Source organism: Macaca nemestrina, chromosome 1 (assembly GCF_043159975.1).
Source record: "Macaca nemestrina isolate mMacNem1 chromosome 1, mMacNem.hap1, whole genome shotgun sequence".
NCBI lineage: Eukaryota > Metazoa > Chordata > Mammalia > Primates > Cercopithecidae > Macaca > Macaca nemestrina.
The window spans coordinates 47929028-47947459 of NC_092125.1; the positions used below are offsets into that span (position 1 = coordinate 47929028).

The 18432-nt window shown below is 33.8% G+C and overlaps 1 protein-coding gene across 4 annotated transcripts in view; it reads right to left on the reverse strand.

Moving 5' to 3' along the window:
• Positions 1-2948: 2948 nt before the first annotated feature.
• LOC105484614 (BMP/retinoic acid inducible neural specific 3) overlaps positions 2949-18432 on the reverse strand; it is a 399147-nt gene continuing 383663 nt past the window's right edge. For all 4 annotated transcript variants that reach the window (XM_011746431.2, XM_011746438.3, XM_011746433.3 and 1 more), the window contains one exon: positions 2949-4328. In XM_011746431.2, the coding sequence (XP_011744733.1) occupies positions 3212-4328 (1117 nt within the window). In that variant the 3' untranslated portion in view covers positions 2949-3211. The remainder of the gene's footprint in view (positions 4329-18432) is intronic.

Sequence of the window (18432 nt, forward strand, 5' to 3'; positions counted from 1 at the left end):
ACCACAAAGACAGGGCAGGGTGGGGGAGAGAGAGAGAGCAAGAGTGAGAGAGAGAGAGAGCGGAAGAGAGAGAGAAGAGAAAGTGAATCATCTTGTATTATTGAAATGCACCTGAGACCATCAGCTATTTCTGCATTTTCATTTTTATTTCTTTGAGCTGAGAGGGAACATTTGGAAACAGATTCACCTTGCAAAAATGCAACTTGAGATTCCAGAGATTGCAAGTCAAGTCACACTGTCATGGTCATCAAAATAGTTGGTGCACTAAGAGGTGTTCCTAGAAGAAATGTATTCACAATAAATTTTTGATTTTCAGAAGTTCAAGTACTATTGAATTTATTAACTTCAAGATAAATTTAGAGGCATGAATTTGTGGATATCAAGAATCTAAATGAAGTAAAATGTCCTATTTTTGAAACATGATTTCAAATATATCTTTCATTCTAAATAAGGTTTTGACAATAAAGTTTATATTGAAAATTTTAAAATAAAAGTTTTTATTAAAAATACCCAATTTCCTAAAGTCACAGTGAGCGAAAATGGTTGCATATAAGCCAATTCATGAAAAATTAAATGTTTTTGAACTGCATTTTTCTTATACATTGGTAACTCATGTTGTATTAACTTAGATTATTAATATAGTCTATTTCTTATTGGACATTTCTTAATAGGTGGTAATACGTGAGAAATGGAAACATAAAATATGTTTATGTTTTAGTCATGTATCCTCTAACTCTATATATCCCTGTAGAATTTGCTTGGAATGTTTATGTAGATTGTATTCATGTTATTTTAGACACAACATTCAGAAAAAGGTATTGATATTACTTCTCTCCTTTCAGGAGAAACCTTGACTCAGAGATATTAAACACTCACTGGCAGAGCACTAGAAGAGTTGGAGCTCCTTTTATTTTATTGAATAGGACCTTTGTGACAAGACTTGCCAGACATGAGGAGTCCCAGGATAAGACCCAGTTATGAACTTTCTTACCTGTGGTCATAGGTCTTCTTTCTCACATGGCGGCCAGGAATAAGTTAGCTGTGCAATAAAAGAAGTAGCACTCCTGATAATTTCTTTCAAGTACAATGAAATTAATGTTCTTCAGAGTCCATTGGTAATTGTGCATGTTGCTCAGATGGTTTCTGGGTGTCAAGGCTCTAGATAGCTGGACCTTCAAGACTCTTCTGGAAAAGGTTCTGGAGGCATCTCTGACTTTTATAGTATGTGTCTTTTGAAACATAGTGTCTATGTTTGATAAACTTGGTCACCCTGTGGATGACTAATTGTGTATGATCAATGCCGGCTTTATATAATGTTTTGGAAGTACTGTGAGTGTGTGTCATATAATGTTTACTGATTTAGACCTCAATTTCTTAGGTTACTCCTGTTTCACCATAAGCCATTGCATGAAATGAAATTAAATACAGAAATATGATGGTTCAGTTAATGCTCAGTGGTGCAATAAAAAGAGGATGAATTTGTTCCAGAGAAGTCTATATAGGAATCTTGATATTTCAACTTAGTTTGTGATCTTGGGGAGCTTGACAAACCACCATGAACCTTTGTTATTTTCACCAAGAAAATGAGAATGATAATTTATAACTTAGTGCTATTGTCAGAATTAAACAAAAATAATAATTTCTATGATTCCAGAAAGATGGTGTTTAATACTAATATAAATTTTCTGTTGAATGACCTACTATGACAGAAATTAATATTTTTTAAAAAATCAGCTAACCGAAGTAAGACATTCAGCTACTCATATATTAGGTGGAAGAACAATTCTTTGCTTATGGTGTATTGGTTATTTTCTGTCTGAACAGTCTTTTGCTCTTAAATGCTTAGGAATTAAAAATAACCCAAGAATCAAGAATGGCTGTATTCTAATGTTTGTTCTATCAGTTCTTTTTTTCATCAATGCCATGGGGTTCTTTCTTTGTGTCCTGAGAAATGCCTTCATGACCAACAGGAAATGGTCTGGCCTGGACAATGGATTTGGTTAAGTAATAAGAAAATATTTATAAGCTATCTAGAATAGAGCTGAGTGATAAATAGCAAAAAACACATTTTACAGATACGGTCACATAGTTAAACACAAATGAAATTCAAGTTTACAGAAAAAAAACTAATAATATATCTAATATTATTTCACGAATAAATGGGAACTTAATTTTCAGATCACCATTTTGAACTAAAATTGGTTTCATATTGAACTCATTTTCTCCTCAAAATATTTTTAGTATTATGAGCTTCTCTGGGAGAGGGAAACAAATCTATTTATGCTTTAACTAGTTATTTGAACATTTATTTTATACCATTACTTTACAATTTGTGAACTCTAGAATGTTTTATTGACACGGATAAAGTGCTGGAATAACTAGGTTTTCAGGACTTGAAATTAAAATAATTGTGCCGAGTGAGCTGATTACTGGTTCCTAGAATGTAGAAAGGGAAGGAGAAAGCAAGTTGCTAAGGAAATTAAGGGTTTGCTTTCTCCATGATATACCTTATTATCACACTGATTTTTCTGTATGTTTGCCAAAATGTTCTGATATTTAAGAATTAGTTTATCTGAATACTTTAATTATAATTATGTCTCTAGTATTGGTTTCCTAAATACAGGTAATAAACATACTACTGTCGTTGTTCTGTTAACCATAAAACAAAAACAAAACAAAACAAAACAAAAAAACTGAATAATAAGTATTCTATCTAGTTGGGTTTTCCATAAAGATAATTGAAAGAGACCTTCAAATGTTTCCATTAAAAAGTCTTGGTGAATTTTCCCCAGGTTCTAACAAACTATACCAAAATAGAACTCATTTCATGGAAAAAAGGAATCCCACAGCACTTCTTTTTAATAACTGTTCAGCTACAAAATTTTATTGGTATCTTTTTATGTTCCCGCTAGAGGATGTAATGCACAAAAGCATTGCCACGGAACATATAAAATTACAAATGAAATTTATTGTAAAAAGTAGAATGTCTTCTAGACTGGTGTCAGTATTTATTTCATTCATAAACCAAAACTGCAGTATAATATATTCATTGTCAGCAAGTTCATGTGTGTAAATTTCCATCCAATGTTATTGACTGATATAAGACAGATATTGAAAAGACAATTTAAATTTACTCTTCCAAACATAAACTGTTCCACAAAAGCACTGTAAAAACTCCTTCAAGATTTTGGGTTGTGCTTGACATTTATGGTTAACTACATAATTTGGTCGTGTCATAATCCATTTTGTTTGGCAATTTGGCATTAAACGCCTGAAGAGCAGATTGGATCCTCACCACCTCACTAGTAGACAGCTTGAGTCTATGACGAAGCAAGCAAGAGAAAAGATCTAGACGACGCTGACCAGGTGGGGAGAGTTTATTTACACGGTCTCTGATCTCTAGTAGTTGCAAAAGTGCTGAGTCCTGGGATCCCTGAGTATAGGGGTAGTCCAGCTGCAAAATCAGGTCCCGAATTGCTTCAGGGTCAAAGTGCATGCTGTAGCCAAACACTTGAATGTTATTGATTTTCATATAGCCCAGGTTCCGGGAAGGGTCAATAAACTCCAGAGGTTCGTAGTAAATGCTTTCATTACCATTGGGGCCGTTGGACTTGATTCGGCTCCTCAGGTAGATGTGTACTGTCTCAAAAAATGTCTTCCATTTGTTCCCCAGAGTTAATGTCCAGTTATAACACTGCAGGGGGAGGTCCAACTTAGTCCGCTCCCAGTCTGGAAAGCTGTTTTCATTCACAGGCATAAACCAGCTCTCAGAGTGGCTGCCTCCGAAGGGATTGACGTAAACAGCCAACACTGGCTCCAACGTGCTGTTTTTAGTTAAGCAAATCTGTAAAGAGAGACCCAAAATCATATGGACCAGACTTGACTTGTACTTATTACTCTTCAAGGTGAGGAGCATCCGCTTACGCCAGGAGGGATCAAACCAGCTATTGAGGCGCATGTCATTGCTGATAAAAATGGCATGGACTTCTATTCGTCTGTCCGTTTTCTGCAGCAGATATTTCATTTCGAGATCTTGCAGGTCAGTTTCAAAGCCAATATAGTGATCGGTGGACTCGGCGACTTCAGGCTTGCAGAGCCCCTGGCTGAGCATGTAGCCGGTGTTGCAGGTGCCACAGCGGGTGCGGTTGTCTGGTGCGCATGTCAGGCAAGCGGAGGCGTCTCCCACTGTGCAGGGCAGGAACGCGGTGCAGACCACCTGGTCGTTCGGACACGTGCACGAGTGCGTCTCTTCTGAAAAGCTGCCTAGGAGGCCGTTCTCATTGCAGTAGAGAAAAGACTGGATGCGAGTAAGCCAGTAGGTCGAGGTTCTAGAAATACAAAACAAAACGAATCTACATAAATACAAAGATATTTTGTGTATTGCAGTAAACCTTAGCTCAGAAATCTTCACTATCATTTATTCAGGTCATCTCCAGCCAGTAATTTAAAAGAAATAAAATATTCATAGAACTTATAATTAGACTATATAATACAAACACACACACGTGTGTGTATATTCCATTTATCACTGTGCAAAACAAGATTAGAGCTATACTTGATCTGAACTGCAATGCGTTTCTAAATATGTGATATCTTCTAAAGAGATTGCATGCTATCTCATTAGTGCACATGGAAGATAATTGTAGATAAAAATAGGTCATTATTGTTTTGAAATAACAACAAAAAGAAACGTAAGTGATTTTATCATAAAATATCTGTAGGAGAATTAGAGCATATAAATGGTGATTGTTCATTCATTTACTCTTAGTTTCATAGACCACTAGTGTTGCAGGAAGCATGAATAGAAAGTAAAAGAAAAATGAAAGAAAACCAAACGGCTCTAAATTGTCAATCAGTGTATTTAGATGCTAGGGTTGTCATCAACATTGAAAGAACAAGTACCCACTCAAAAAGATCATATTATTAAAACATGCTTGAGTTTATTCTTACAGGCTGTTCAAGAAAATAGTGGAAAATATCTCATTAAAATCAACAAGCTCCTTCAATAAGGGATAAGTGTGTTAGTTTAATGTGTTTGATTTGAGTCATTAACATTTTTTTTTCTAATCAGGTTAATCATGATTCCAATTTCAAATCTCACTTTTCCGATTTTCTCATGTTATTTAAACCATTTTGGTGTTTTAAAACCAGTAAAATAATGAAGGAAGAGCAATGGCCTTGTAAAAACACAATTCCTTGTTTTTAGTTTGTTGCTTTCTCATACTGGATGTATGATCATGGGAAAAGTTGCACAGCATCTGTAACACACAGTTCTCTCATGTGAAAAATGGGAATAGTAATATCTTCCAGATTGAGATTTTGTGAGAAATAAATTAGGGTCTAACTCTGTGCATGTACTTAGAATATTGCAAAGTGTCTGTTTCACAGTAGATACACAACAATTCTATTTTTGGTATTCTTATGAGTTTTTGGTGTTCACATTTAATACGTTTGGGATTTCCTGCAAAATATATATGCTGCACTCAGTCCTTTAAATATCTACTTACTATTTTTCATAGCACCTTTTTCTGCTGAAGATTTTGTATTACTGTGTATTTACTTATTTATATTGTTTCTCTCATTACATATAACACCCTTTTGCCAAACTCTTGTATGTTTTCTTTCATAGCTATATAACCTGTGCCCAGTAGAATTCCAGGAGATAACAAGCCTTTAATAATTATTGAATATTGAATAAAATGCATGGATTAGCCAAAGGAATATTTTCTAAAGAAGCGTATTTTTAAGTGAAATTTAAATGCTAAACTGAACATTTAATACACTTGGGAAATCCTAGCTGTGAAGTAGCACGTAGTAAAGTAATACAATACTTTATTTGACATTTGCACAATTAAAAACATGCAAAAACCTTTCTTGTCCAGCTTCTCTAAATGCAACTGCATTATATATACTCAGAAGAAAATAAAAAAGTAAATCAAATCTAAGCCAACCATAAAACATTTTCCTCTTAATTCTTTCTTATACTGAAAATCACTGATTGAAATCTTAAACCTATTAGATTCATGGCTTGAACATGTCTCCCAAAGTTCATGTGCTGGGAACTTGGTTGCTAATGCAGTGATATTGTGAGGTAGTATCTAATGGAATATGTGTCCTTGGAGAAATGCCCTCATGAACAGATTAATGCCCTTATCTTGGGAGTTAGTTTCTTATAATTAGGCAAGTTTGGCTCCTTTTTGCTCCCTGTCTTGCCCTCTCTTTGCCCTTCTGCCATCAGATGATGCAGCAAAAAGGCCCTCCCCAGATGCCATTCTTTTGATCTTGACTTTCCAGACTCCAGAAACCTGAGCCAATATATTTTTGTTCATTATAATGACCAACTCTGTGACATTCTCTTAAAGCAGCATAATGTGGACTAAGATAATTCATTTTTTAAGTCCTCCAGATACTTTTAAGACAAATTCTCTCAAAAAATATCCCAAAAGCATGCCCAGTGTGTTGTGAAAGAACAAAAATGTGAGGCTGTTTGGCACTTCATAAACATTACATCAATATATAAGTGTCTCTGTTATGCTTGCTGTGGTTCCTTGTTTTCTCACCACAGAATATATGTGCAAAAAGCTTTCTTTTGCTGGTGTATAAAATAGGTTGATTAATCATTTCTGTGTTTAGTCATAGAATTCAGATGTTAATACTACAGATTCATCATTTACAGTTACTTACATGTTTATACCATTTCATTCTTTTTTCAATCACATTTTTCCTCATTTATTCCTTCCTTGGTTTTCCTTCTTCCTTTTTTCATTGCTCTCTCTCTCTTGTGCTGTCCTCCCCATTTTTGCTTCTTTATTCAGTTCTTATTTATGTATATCTGTGTGTATCTTATTTATGTATATGTATATCTAATATCTAATAGAAACTACATAAAATATACATCCTATTCAGATGAAAATTATATTTTCTTCCCTGAAACCAAAGAATCAATTCCTTGAGCCAACTCATTTCCCACTGTAAGCTCTAATCATATTTCTAAATCATGAGAAGAAAACAATAAATGAAATGAATAGACCTAAGGCAAAAATAGAGCTCACAAAAGTAGGGCACTGTAGAAAGAATCATTTGGACACTTTAGAAAAGCAAGAACTTTTTCCAGCTTTCCATCTTTTCCAATCCTTTGCACGTCTGGCAAATACATTATGGAAGGAAAGCGTTTCAGCTGTTGGATTTCAGCTTCTTGGGTTTCAGCTCTAATATATGAATATTGATAATTCAGCATACTGCCAAAGCTCTGGTACCCTGGGACTAAAGAGATAGCATGTAGATTTTCTTCCTCGTTCCTTTGTGTCCTTTTTCCTCTAGCACCTACCTTTTACTATTTTACTACATTCCATAAAGACGAAATAGATTTTTCAAGAAAGAAGACATGTAGTTACTTGTCTTTTCTTTAATCCTTGTGTAATCTTAGTGAAAGCAGCAGTCAAAAATAAAGACTAAGCACATTTCAGAATTGTATAATGGATTTTTCACATAGTTGGTTCCCCCACCCAACAAGGTAAACTTTAGCTCCCCTTACTTTATCCTAAAACTTCAAAAGAATTTTAGAGACACGTGTCCTGACAATTCAAAATTAGTTCGTATCAAGTGTATTTCCAGTTTGTTTCTTTTTATGCTTAAGTATTAACACAAATAAAAGAAGCCACATTTTATTCATGTATACACATTAGTTAGACACACTATTTACGGTCTACTTGGGCTAAGGATTGTGACTGCATGGGTGGCAGGTAGGTCTTCTACTGTTTTTTATCAAACATGTGGCAGTGTTCCTGATATCTGCTTTATAATACTTCAGTAAGCATTCTAAATAAAAGAAGAAAAAAGGAAGGGAGGAAAAAGACAGAGAGAAACTAAGGAAAGGGGAGGGATAAATATATTATGGTGATGGAACTATAGATTATTAAGGAACAGAAGAAGCAAACTAGAATGCAAACTTTAAAAAAGCAATTGACATGATAAATATCATGATTTGGAGCAGTTCAAGGATATAGGCAATCTTAATCTATCCGGAAGAATTTACATTTGAAAATAATTCCTCAAAAATCTTTTAGGGGAAACAATTATGAGCAGAAAAATACCTTCCAGAGTTCACTTAAAATTTAATTGGAAAAATCAGTCATTAGCTAAAAGGCCATTAATGTTTATATCATGGAGAAATCATGTGACATACTATTTTGAAATGTTTAGACAGCTGTTTATTCTAGTCATCTTTGTTCAACCTATAATATTTTCCATTTATTTAAGATTTGCTCTTCTCCACAGGATACACATTACACATGTTCCAAAAGAGGACTAGAGTAGGAGTGTGAATATCTGACTTTACAGCCATACTTTACCCTGTGACCTGTGACAAGTTACTTAGTCTCTTTAACCTTCAGCAGAAGCTTTGGAATTCAAGCAAACATTTGTTCAAATTAGGATTCTGCATGACTGTGGACTGTCGATAGCTTTCTGAGTCCCAATGTGTTAAACTGTGATTTCACTTGCTGATCTATTGCCAGGATGAAAGGACGTAACATGTAAAACCCACCTACGACAGAGTCTTACACTTAGTAAATGCTCATAATGAAACAACATGAATGGAATGTTTGATTCTAAATATTTTTTGTTTTAAAGAAAATCAACTTAAGATTTGATCATTTCTTTCATAAAAGATGTTAGGTATGAGTGGTGAACCAAATTCCTGGGCCCCACCCCAGACATAATAATTTCTAGGAGTAGGATTCAGGAATCTCATGTTAAAATATGCAGTCCCAGAGAACTATTATGTATACAAAGAGGTTGCAAGGTCCATTATGTATGTAAATCAACAACCCAAAATTGTTATTAGGGATTCCTTAAATACCAGCTAACCATCAATATGGAGGAATATGTCTACAAGAAGGTAAGGAAAAGTTGAAACTTCTATAGGGAAGAGGACAACAGCAGATGGCTTTTAATTTACATGCATTTTGGGGCTCTGTGGCAACCTTGTACAATAAAATTTGTAAAGTGTAGTAGAAATTTTACACATAAGAAGAATAAGCCACACACTAAAGCCTGTCATAAAACATCACCTCTGTTCTGGTCCAGTAATATTAACTAACTGTTTGGTGAACATCTCTCATGTCTGGGGCCAGTCACTTTTATTTTCATCTCCTTTCAGTAGTTTGTAAATGCTAACCCCATTTTAAAATTTGAATATTATTGAACCTTATCAATTTTAATGACTTGGTTACATATCTATTAAGCATTAGAATGAAGACAAACTCAGAGGAAAATATCTAAGTATTATTTTTTAAATATGTGTTGAAAGTTTTGTTTCACAGGATAACGGAGTGAGGGAGGGGGCACATGGAAGCACTTAACAACCTCAGGGAAAACAGTCATTTATTGCCATAGCAGGACAACATCAAAGATACAATAACTTTTAATTGTGATATCACATTTAGGTTCTTGAGTGACAATACACTACATTGGCTTAAGACCATTTTCTTAGGAGCCAGACTGTCTACTTTGAATCCTGTTCATTTACTTCATCTGGAAAATAGGAATTAAATATAGGGTTGTGCTAACAATTAAAGCACAATTGCAGGTAAAGCATTTAAAAGAATGTGCACAGAATAAACAGGAAATAAATGTTACCTCTTATTCCTATTATTATGAATGTTATTCCCACTATCATCTTTTAAAGAAATATTGTAGGCATTTTCTTTATTATAGCCACTTTTTTTTTCTCAGAAGATGGAACATTTCATTTTCTCTTCAACAATTTATGCACTCACGCATAATATTACACTATATCCCTGTGTTTCACCTTTTAAAAAATATATGCCATTTTAATAACATGATCAAGACTGTATTTAAATATACTTGGATGCCCTCTTTGTGATCCTTTTGGAACCCTCAAAAATATGCAAAACAATATTGCTCAAATTCAGGACAAACATTCTAGATGTGTAGCGCTTTGCACTGAAGTATTAGAACATATGTTGGTAGAAAAACAATTACCTCGTCTCATGGTTAAATCTGCTCTGAGCAGTAATAATCTTATTTCAAAGGTCCCTTATTCCAACCTTCTAATCCTTTATTGCTCTCCAAATCTGTGCAATGTGGATCCAAACTTTAAAACCTAAACAATATAATTTCAGAATCTTTTTGAAGTTAAAGATTAGCACTTTTTTTGGTTAGGCTATTTTATTTCTGCCTTCATAGATTTGTTATTCTCAGACATGAATACTTTAAATATAAATTTGGAATTAGGCATCCACAGCCATTTAAGCAAGCATAAGCTGATTATTAGCTCAGTCACAGACAGATAAAGCCAAATAAAATTCTGTCACTTTCTCTCTCTTGACTGCTGCTCTGGCCATCTCAGTTTTGGCAGTGCTGCCTAGGGCTCATGTTGACACTCCTGACACACAACAGTTTCACTCTTGGAAATAATTTTACACTCTGAGAAAAGGAAACGTCGCTTTCAAAGATCCTTCAAGTTTGAGTCTCTCAAGAAAGTACACACACACACACACACACTTTAATTTATTAACCTAAATTCAATTATCTACTAATACTTTTGGCTTGCAAGAAGGCAATGAATAAGTGCGTGAAGCAGTTGAAGATGTAGGTTATATTTTAAAGATAATATTAGCTGATGTTAATATTCATTGAGCTTTTCTCATGTGAACAGTAGTATTACAAGGATTATTTTATTGTCACAATTCTCACTACTCCCTGATATAAGTATGCCTGTTATCCTAACTTACAGATAAGCACACGAGTTGTAAAAAATTTAAATAACCAGAACGTGTCCAAGGCCAAACAGCTAGTAAGTGCCAGATCTAAAGATATATCCCCTGGTCTCCATTTCTCCAGAATCACAGCTTCTTATGATCATGAACAGATATAATTCAAATAATTTATTACTTCATCTGGTTAAGTGGTGTGCACAGAAAAGTCTGCTTACTTCTCAGAGAACTATAGAAATTTTCTGCCCACATCTATGCTGCATTTGATTAGATAATTAAAAAAAATCAATAGATAAATGTCTCTTCCACTTAAAACATAAAATACAAAAAGAAACACATCAACATTCAAAGTGAGAGACATGAGGCATACAAAGATAAACACAATTACTTTTCTGGAAGTAAAAAATTACCAAAAATACTTATATTTTAAAAATTAGCATACATATGCAATTTTCTATCAAAGATTACTGTCAATTGAAATATATTTTTCACTAAATCATATATTAAGATAAAAGGTTTAAAATGTATTATTATAGGCAAGTTCAGGCTGTTAAGTAGTTAGTGTAATTGAGGAATATTGATACATGCAATTATTTTGCAAATAAGAGCAATCAGGCCTCTCCTATGTTCTTTTATAACATCCTGGTATTCACCCCCCCATAATATTCATTACACCAGGTCACTATTATCAAACCAGCTACATCATTTGTATCCTGTGAGTGAAAACAATTATGTACACATGCGCACATATATAATGAAAACAATTATATATATGTGTATATATATCATATGTTTATTTCACAATTTTATTATCATAAAGTACCTAAATCAGTTTACAGTGTTTATGCTTAAATCTTTGCATTACAACCTTCAAAACCTTTATTGCTCTTAAAATCTCTGCATTATGAGTTCAAATTTGAAAATCTAAACAATAAATTTTAAGGAATTTAAAAGTATAATATTATTTTTAAACGGTCATTTCATTTCATCCTTCATAAATCTGTTCATCTGTGACCCTAATATTTGAAACTATATATAAATTTTATATGAATAAATACATTAATGAACAACATGGAGAGGAAGCTAGAAAAGCAAATGTAGACCTAACCTGGAAATGTCCCTGGTTGTGAAGAATTTTTAAAAACATATATTTAACATTGTTTTCTTATTACCCAGTGAGTGGTAGACATTTTAAAACCTGGACTTATTTTCATAATATCTGTTTTTCTTTAAAATATGTTTCCTGATCAATTTCCCATCAGTTTAAAGACAGATCAATACATTTTTCTTGATGAACACTGAAAACCTGAAAACAAATGAAATTGTATCATTTAAATAATTTAATGAAATTTCAGTGTGCTTCTAAAAGTGGTACAATTTAGCATCCCTCCAAACCAAATGTCTGTGGCCTCACTATTTTTGCTCTTTTTACAATCATTGTGTTGTCCTCAATGCTGAATATCAGCTCATTCCTTTGTGTCTCAATTAAAGCAAGAACTTGGTTTCTGAAAATCCTGAATGCAGGGTTTTTTGTAAAATAGCTTTATTAGATTTGTATTTCCAAGCTAATCTACTTAAATTGATCAATTTCTGATTGCATGATACCCCAATACCTTTCATATAAAAATCTAAATTATTTTGAAGTCTTTACATTCTGACAACATCTAGTTGTCATTACTCAATAAAATATTTTCTTTGAAGCCTTTACATTCTGACAACATCTAGCTGTCATTACTCAACACATTTTCCACACTTACAAATCTGTCCTTGTTACCGTCCTAAATATGTCATGTACAATTTCAACTACCTGGAATTTTCTTTTACAGAATCGAATGTCCTTTTTCCTCTGCTTAGCCAGTTCAAGATTTAAATTCAATTTTTCTTACCCTAAATGATCTTCCTTAACAATCTAACTTAGAATGACTTACTTTTTTGGACCAGTGTATTAATTGTTATAGATATTACTGTATTTGTAATTCAGCCCTCTATAACAATATAGTGTTGTATAATAGATTCTTATCTTATGATTTCAACTAAAATATACAATTCCTGATAGTATCTGTGTTTGTCTACATGTTAGCTTTCCTAATTGGAATATAATCTCCTAAGAAAGAAGAAAATGTATATTGTTACACTAGAATCCCTAGAGACTAACAAAGTGCTTTTTCTCCCAACCTCTCCAAACAAAATTGCTAGATCAAAATTGACCTGGACTTATGTTGGCACAAAAATGTAACAGTGAATACTCTTAAAACCTCTCTTACGGGGAAAATCAAATAACTCAGGCACTGAATTTTTTACAATGAATTTATGATCTACAAAATAATAATCTGATTTCTGGTATTGTAAGTCATATGACAGCTATGTCATCAAATAACAATATGGCATTCTAGACTCTATATTATTGTTCAGGAGTTTGATTGACTAAAATGTAATTTCAAAACTGGTCATCTTTAAAATGCTAATGTAGATGGAGATACTGGAGCTGAATAGTTGTCAGAAACTGGGCCATTAAAAAACAAAACAAAACAAAAAACACCAAGAAATATCACCTTCTGGGAGTCCTGGATTGGTGATCTTCATGGATCAAAAAGGTCAACCAAGTCACATTCACAATGCAAGAGCTTTATATTAATGTTTTCTAGCGCTTGGAATAAAATTCTGAACTCAGAATCATAACTGCATTAACACAGATGCCACAAAATCACTAGGAAATAATAGGTTATATGGCCCTTGTAAATGTTACCTTTTATGAGAGAAGCAAATTGTGTGTGTGTGTGTGTGTGTGTGTGTGTGCATGCGTGCTAGTATAAAATTTATACAGTGGTTTAAGGAATGACAATTCATAACTTTAAAAGTTGTCTCATTTAAAATACTAATAGAAACAGTAAAATATGGTCCTATTTCACATGATTTTGCTTTTCAGGAAAAAGAGTACATAGGTATTATCTCCTAATTTTTCTAACAATTTAATATTACATTATGTTTGCAGAAAATAAAATCAGAATGTATCAAATGACTGTTCTAAAGGCAGAAGCAATCTAGTATGCTTAACCATCTTTGGCCACATTCTTTTCCAGATAAGACAACAAACGATGATGATTTAACTTAAATTACTATCTCACATCTGCATAAACAAATATTTAATCCTTGGTTTTCCAGACAAACATACAAAATGTAGACCATCTCCTTCACCTCACTGACAGGACTCTCTCTAACCAAAATACCATCTGATTGGGAAAAAAAAAATGAGTCTCTTTGGATCATATCAGCAACAACACAAATCAAATGGGTATTAAAAATACACTGTTCTCTCTTTTGTGGGGTAAACTACAACAATACAAATGAGAGCCTTTTATCAGCTGGCAGGAAGATAGAAATTTGTGTTACTTGAAGAGCTTCCTCTGTTCAGTTAGCAGGGAAAAAATCCGTAAGCTTTTCCCTTAGTGTTTCTAGTTCAGCCTTAATGTAATTTTTGAACAGTAAATCTACTTTGACATCATTTGACTATCAGATAGTATTGGGTTTTTTTGGTTTACAAAGTTATGTTAACTTATCTTTTTGTATCCATGTATTACTTTTATCATGTATTGTCTTTTGATATTAAAATGATTCTTTGTAAGATCAAAAGAAAAAGCCACATCATATGTAAATAATTGCTAAAACCATGATATGAAAAGTTACATAATTTCTCTCATATATTTACATATGATATGTAGATTAAATACCTATTCTAACAAATATAATTTGACCTTATAAAATCATATATAATTTTCAAGCCAAGAATTAACAAAAGTCCTTCTGGACATAGTTTACCAGATCCTCAGTATGTACTTACTAGAGGTCTGAGTCACAATCTCTCCAGTATTCAGAGCCATCAACCTATTGATGCATTCCTCATGTATACCATAAAGTAATAATCACAAGTATACAATGTGATGTCTAAGTTTTGGTATCAACTTCACTGGATTAGGGGATGCCCAGATAGCTGGAAAAGCATCATTTCTGGGTATGCCTGTGAGGGTGTTTCCAGAAGAGATTACCATTTGAATCAGTGGACTGAATAAAGAAGATGTGCTCTCACCCAATGTGGGCAGACACCTTCTAGTCCAATGAGGACCTGGATGGAACAAAACATCAGGGGAAAAGCAAACTCGTTCACACTCTCTTCTGGAGCTGGCACACAATTTTTTTTTTTTTTTTCCTGTCCTTGGACATCTGAATTTCAGGTTCTCCAGCCTTTGGACTCCAAGACTTGCACCAGTAGTCCCTCAGGTTCTCAGGCCTTCAACTCTCAGACTGAGTTACACTATTGGCTTCTCTGGTTCAGAGGCTTCCAGATTTGAACTGAGCCTCATGACTGGATTATGTGGTTCTCCAGCTTGCAGGTGATCAACTGTGGGACTTCTCAGCCTCTATAATCATGTGAGTTCATTCCTCTAATAAGTCCCCTTTCATATGTGTGTGTGTATATCTGTATATATCTGTTCTACTGGCTCTGTCTCTCTGGAGAACCCTAATACAATAAAGAGAACTCACCATGTACATGATGGACTATGAAACATTTTTTGCATATTAATGCTTACTTAGTCTTTGCAACCAATATGTGTGGTGAATGCTCTAACTGTCTCCACTTATAAGCAGGGAGAGTAAGGTACACTGGATACCTCTTAAGTTACAGGACAGTCTGTCTAGGAAAATGAGCTGGAACTCATGCTGTCAATCACTCTATTATCTATCATGTTACTAGCCCAAGAAGGTCACATAAAATATTGTGAAAAAAATATTGAGAAAATATATTTTTCTAGGTAACTATAATCTCACACCCTTCTAAGGTGAGAGTTGTCTGAAACATTTCAGACAGCCCAGATAAGCTTTGGAAACAAACAAACAAACAAACAAACAAACAAACAAATATATATATATATATGAGCTGCTCTACTTTCTCTGGATGAAGCAATGCAAAGTAACATGGGCATGTAACTCACACTGGCATCTTAATATCATCCTGATATTTATAGTTTCTCTACAGTTTAGCCAAACACACTCTACTAAAACACATATTTCATAGATTATGTTAAAGCCAGATGACTGTGGAAATCCTGTAGTATAAATGGAATTCTGAAGTGACTTGGATCAGGATATCTCAGACCTTTTATTCAACCAGCTTAAAAGCTAAAAAAGGGTGAACTCACCTCAGTTGATGTTTGCAGCCATTAGGAATAGATTTTTAGGTTACATCTATATTCCATGAAAAAAAATTACAAAAACTGAATGGACATAGGGCTAAAACCAAGTAGCCTTTGATTTTGAAAGTTAAGTTATTATGTAAACACTTTGAATCACAATCCATGATTCTTCTAGCACAAGATAAGCCTGTCAAAAAACTATCATGAACTAGACTACACTATTTTATTAAAACTTTAGTTGGATCATGTGGTCAGGAGATCAAGACCATCCTGGCTAACACGGTGAAACCCCGTCTCCTCTAGAAATACAAAAAATTAGCGGGGTGTGGTGACCGGTGTCTGTAGTCCCAGCTACTCGAGAGGCTGAGGCAGGAGAATGGCGTGAACCTGGAAGGCGGAGCTTGCAGTGAGCTGAGATCCCGCCACTGCACTCCAGCCTGGGCGACAGACTGAGACTCAGTCTCAAAAAAAAAAAAAAAAAAAAAAAAGGAACTTTAATTGGGACAGAGGAAGGGAATTACTTTGGAGTTGGTGGTAATCACCTCCTTATTTAAATAGTTTATTCAAAATATTTCCATTCTGTTTTTAATTAGTAGGTCATCTTTATATATATTGAAGTGTTACAGTATCTGGTTGTGTGAGGTGCAAAGGGAATCTGAGGAGGTAAGTGAGAAACAGCAGCGAGATATGTAATTTAAGAATGGGTGCTTTATTTGCCATTGGTTGCCTATCCAATATTCACAGGTCTATTATTCTTGCTAACAGAACCTTGATTTTGTTCAACACAATGTGCCAAAATGAAACAACTTTTCCAGTTTCCCTTAGAGGTAGCTATGTTACACAGTTCTGAAACAAACAGAAGTCTAATGTGGGAGAGTCTTGGATTGCTTCTTACTCCTTAGTCAATAGCCATGGCGTACTCTACTACTTTCTGCTATTCACCCTGAAAATAGACATGAGATATCAAGCTGCAGGAGACTTCTTGCCATTTCAAGACCACAAACATAAAGAAACTAGAGGAAGGGAGGGTAAATAATGGATGATTGACCCTGAAATCAATTTGAGAGACCACTGGGAGCAATTTTTTTCTGTATTAAAAAGAAAAATTAAGAACCGTCTGTGAATGGAGATTGGAGGGTTGGAGGAGTGTTCCAGGGCTGAAACAGCTTGAATGGATTTGCATACTAAGTCTCAAAAAAGTGTTTAGAGGAAAATACCTCAAAAACTAACTTGTTTTTAGCAACTCTAAAATGAAAGCCAAGCAGGCCAAATTTTCTGAGCTTTTGTGGAATAAATATATATAAAGACTAAAAATCTGAAAGAGAAAGTTGAGCTTATTGACTAAATGGACAGGTGATTTTATTTCACCAAACAGAGGGAAAATATATAACTTAGTACAACAATCAAAAAAAGTAGTAATAACATGGGAAAGAATGTGGAGGTTCCAAGCATGACTGGATATACCTGAAAGCTTTTTAGTGCTTGTTGAAGATAAAACCTGGAGGCGTGTAAAGAAAAGTCTTTTAAAAATTAAATATGTGTTTTCATCCTCAGCAATCCATATCACACTGTTCCTGCAACAATGTCAAATTAATGTTGAGAGTATAGGCTATCTGCTTGATTTATGAGAATATATTCTAGTGTCAAATAATAATAGAATATTAACTGAAATGAGACTGCAATCATTGAATATTTCTATGCATTAGTATATTATGACTTCCCTGACCATGGCACCACAGGAGGCAAGTAGCATAGCCTATATCTTTCACAATGCTTTTTTGTTTTTGCACTGAAAAGATTAGAAAAATCAATTTACAGTCTTGGATTATGTAAAACAATTTGTAAATTAATAAATAGGTACTGAATTTTTAATCTAATTCATACTTTTTCGTTTTCTAGAGAATCAAAAGTCTCTCTTTAGTGTCTTCTTAACTGTATTTGGATTCTTCTAAGAAATATTTTATTCCTCATTTGAGTTTATTCCCACATAAATCACTCCAGTAAATGATATGAAGCTCAGCATTTCCCTAGTTCTCTAAATTGGAAGAAATCTGTCACATATATCAATGCCTTAAGTTGTTTTGATGAGAATTGTACTGAAACATTACATTCCCCAGGAAAGAACCCAGGATTAAATCAAACCCACTTTCAATTCAGTATTCAAAGCACAGGGCTTCATGTTAAAAGAAAATGATATAGTTCTTTTTCTTCATGAAAGCATTGTTGAATGGTACAAACTTTCAGCTATAAAATAAACTGTGGGAGTGAATGTATAGTATGGATGGTGAAGGATGTTTTAACTAATTAGATTGTGATAATTGTTGATACTACACAGTGTATATGCGTATCAAATTATATGGTACACCTTGAATATGTACAAATATTACCAATTAAATATTTTAAGATAAAAACAATAATCAATTGATTATTGTTATAATCATGGTCATAGTCCCTATGTATTAATTATTCTTCTCCCACTCCTCCTCATCCATAATAATTAATTA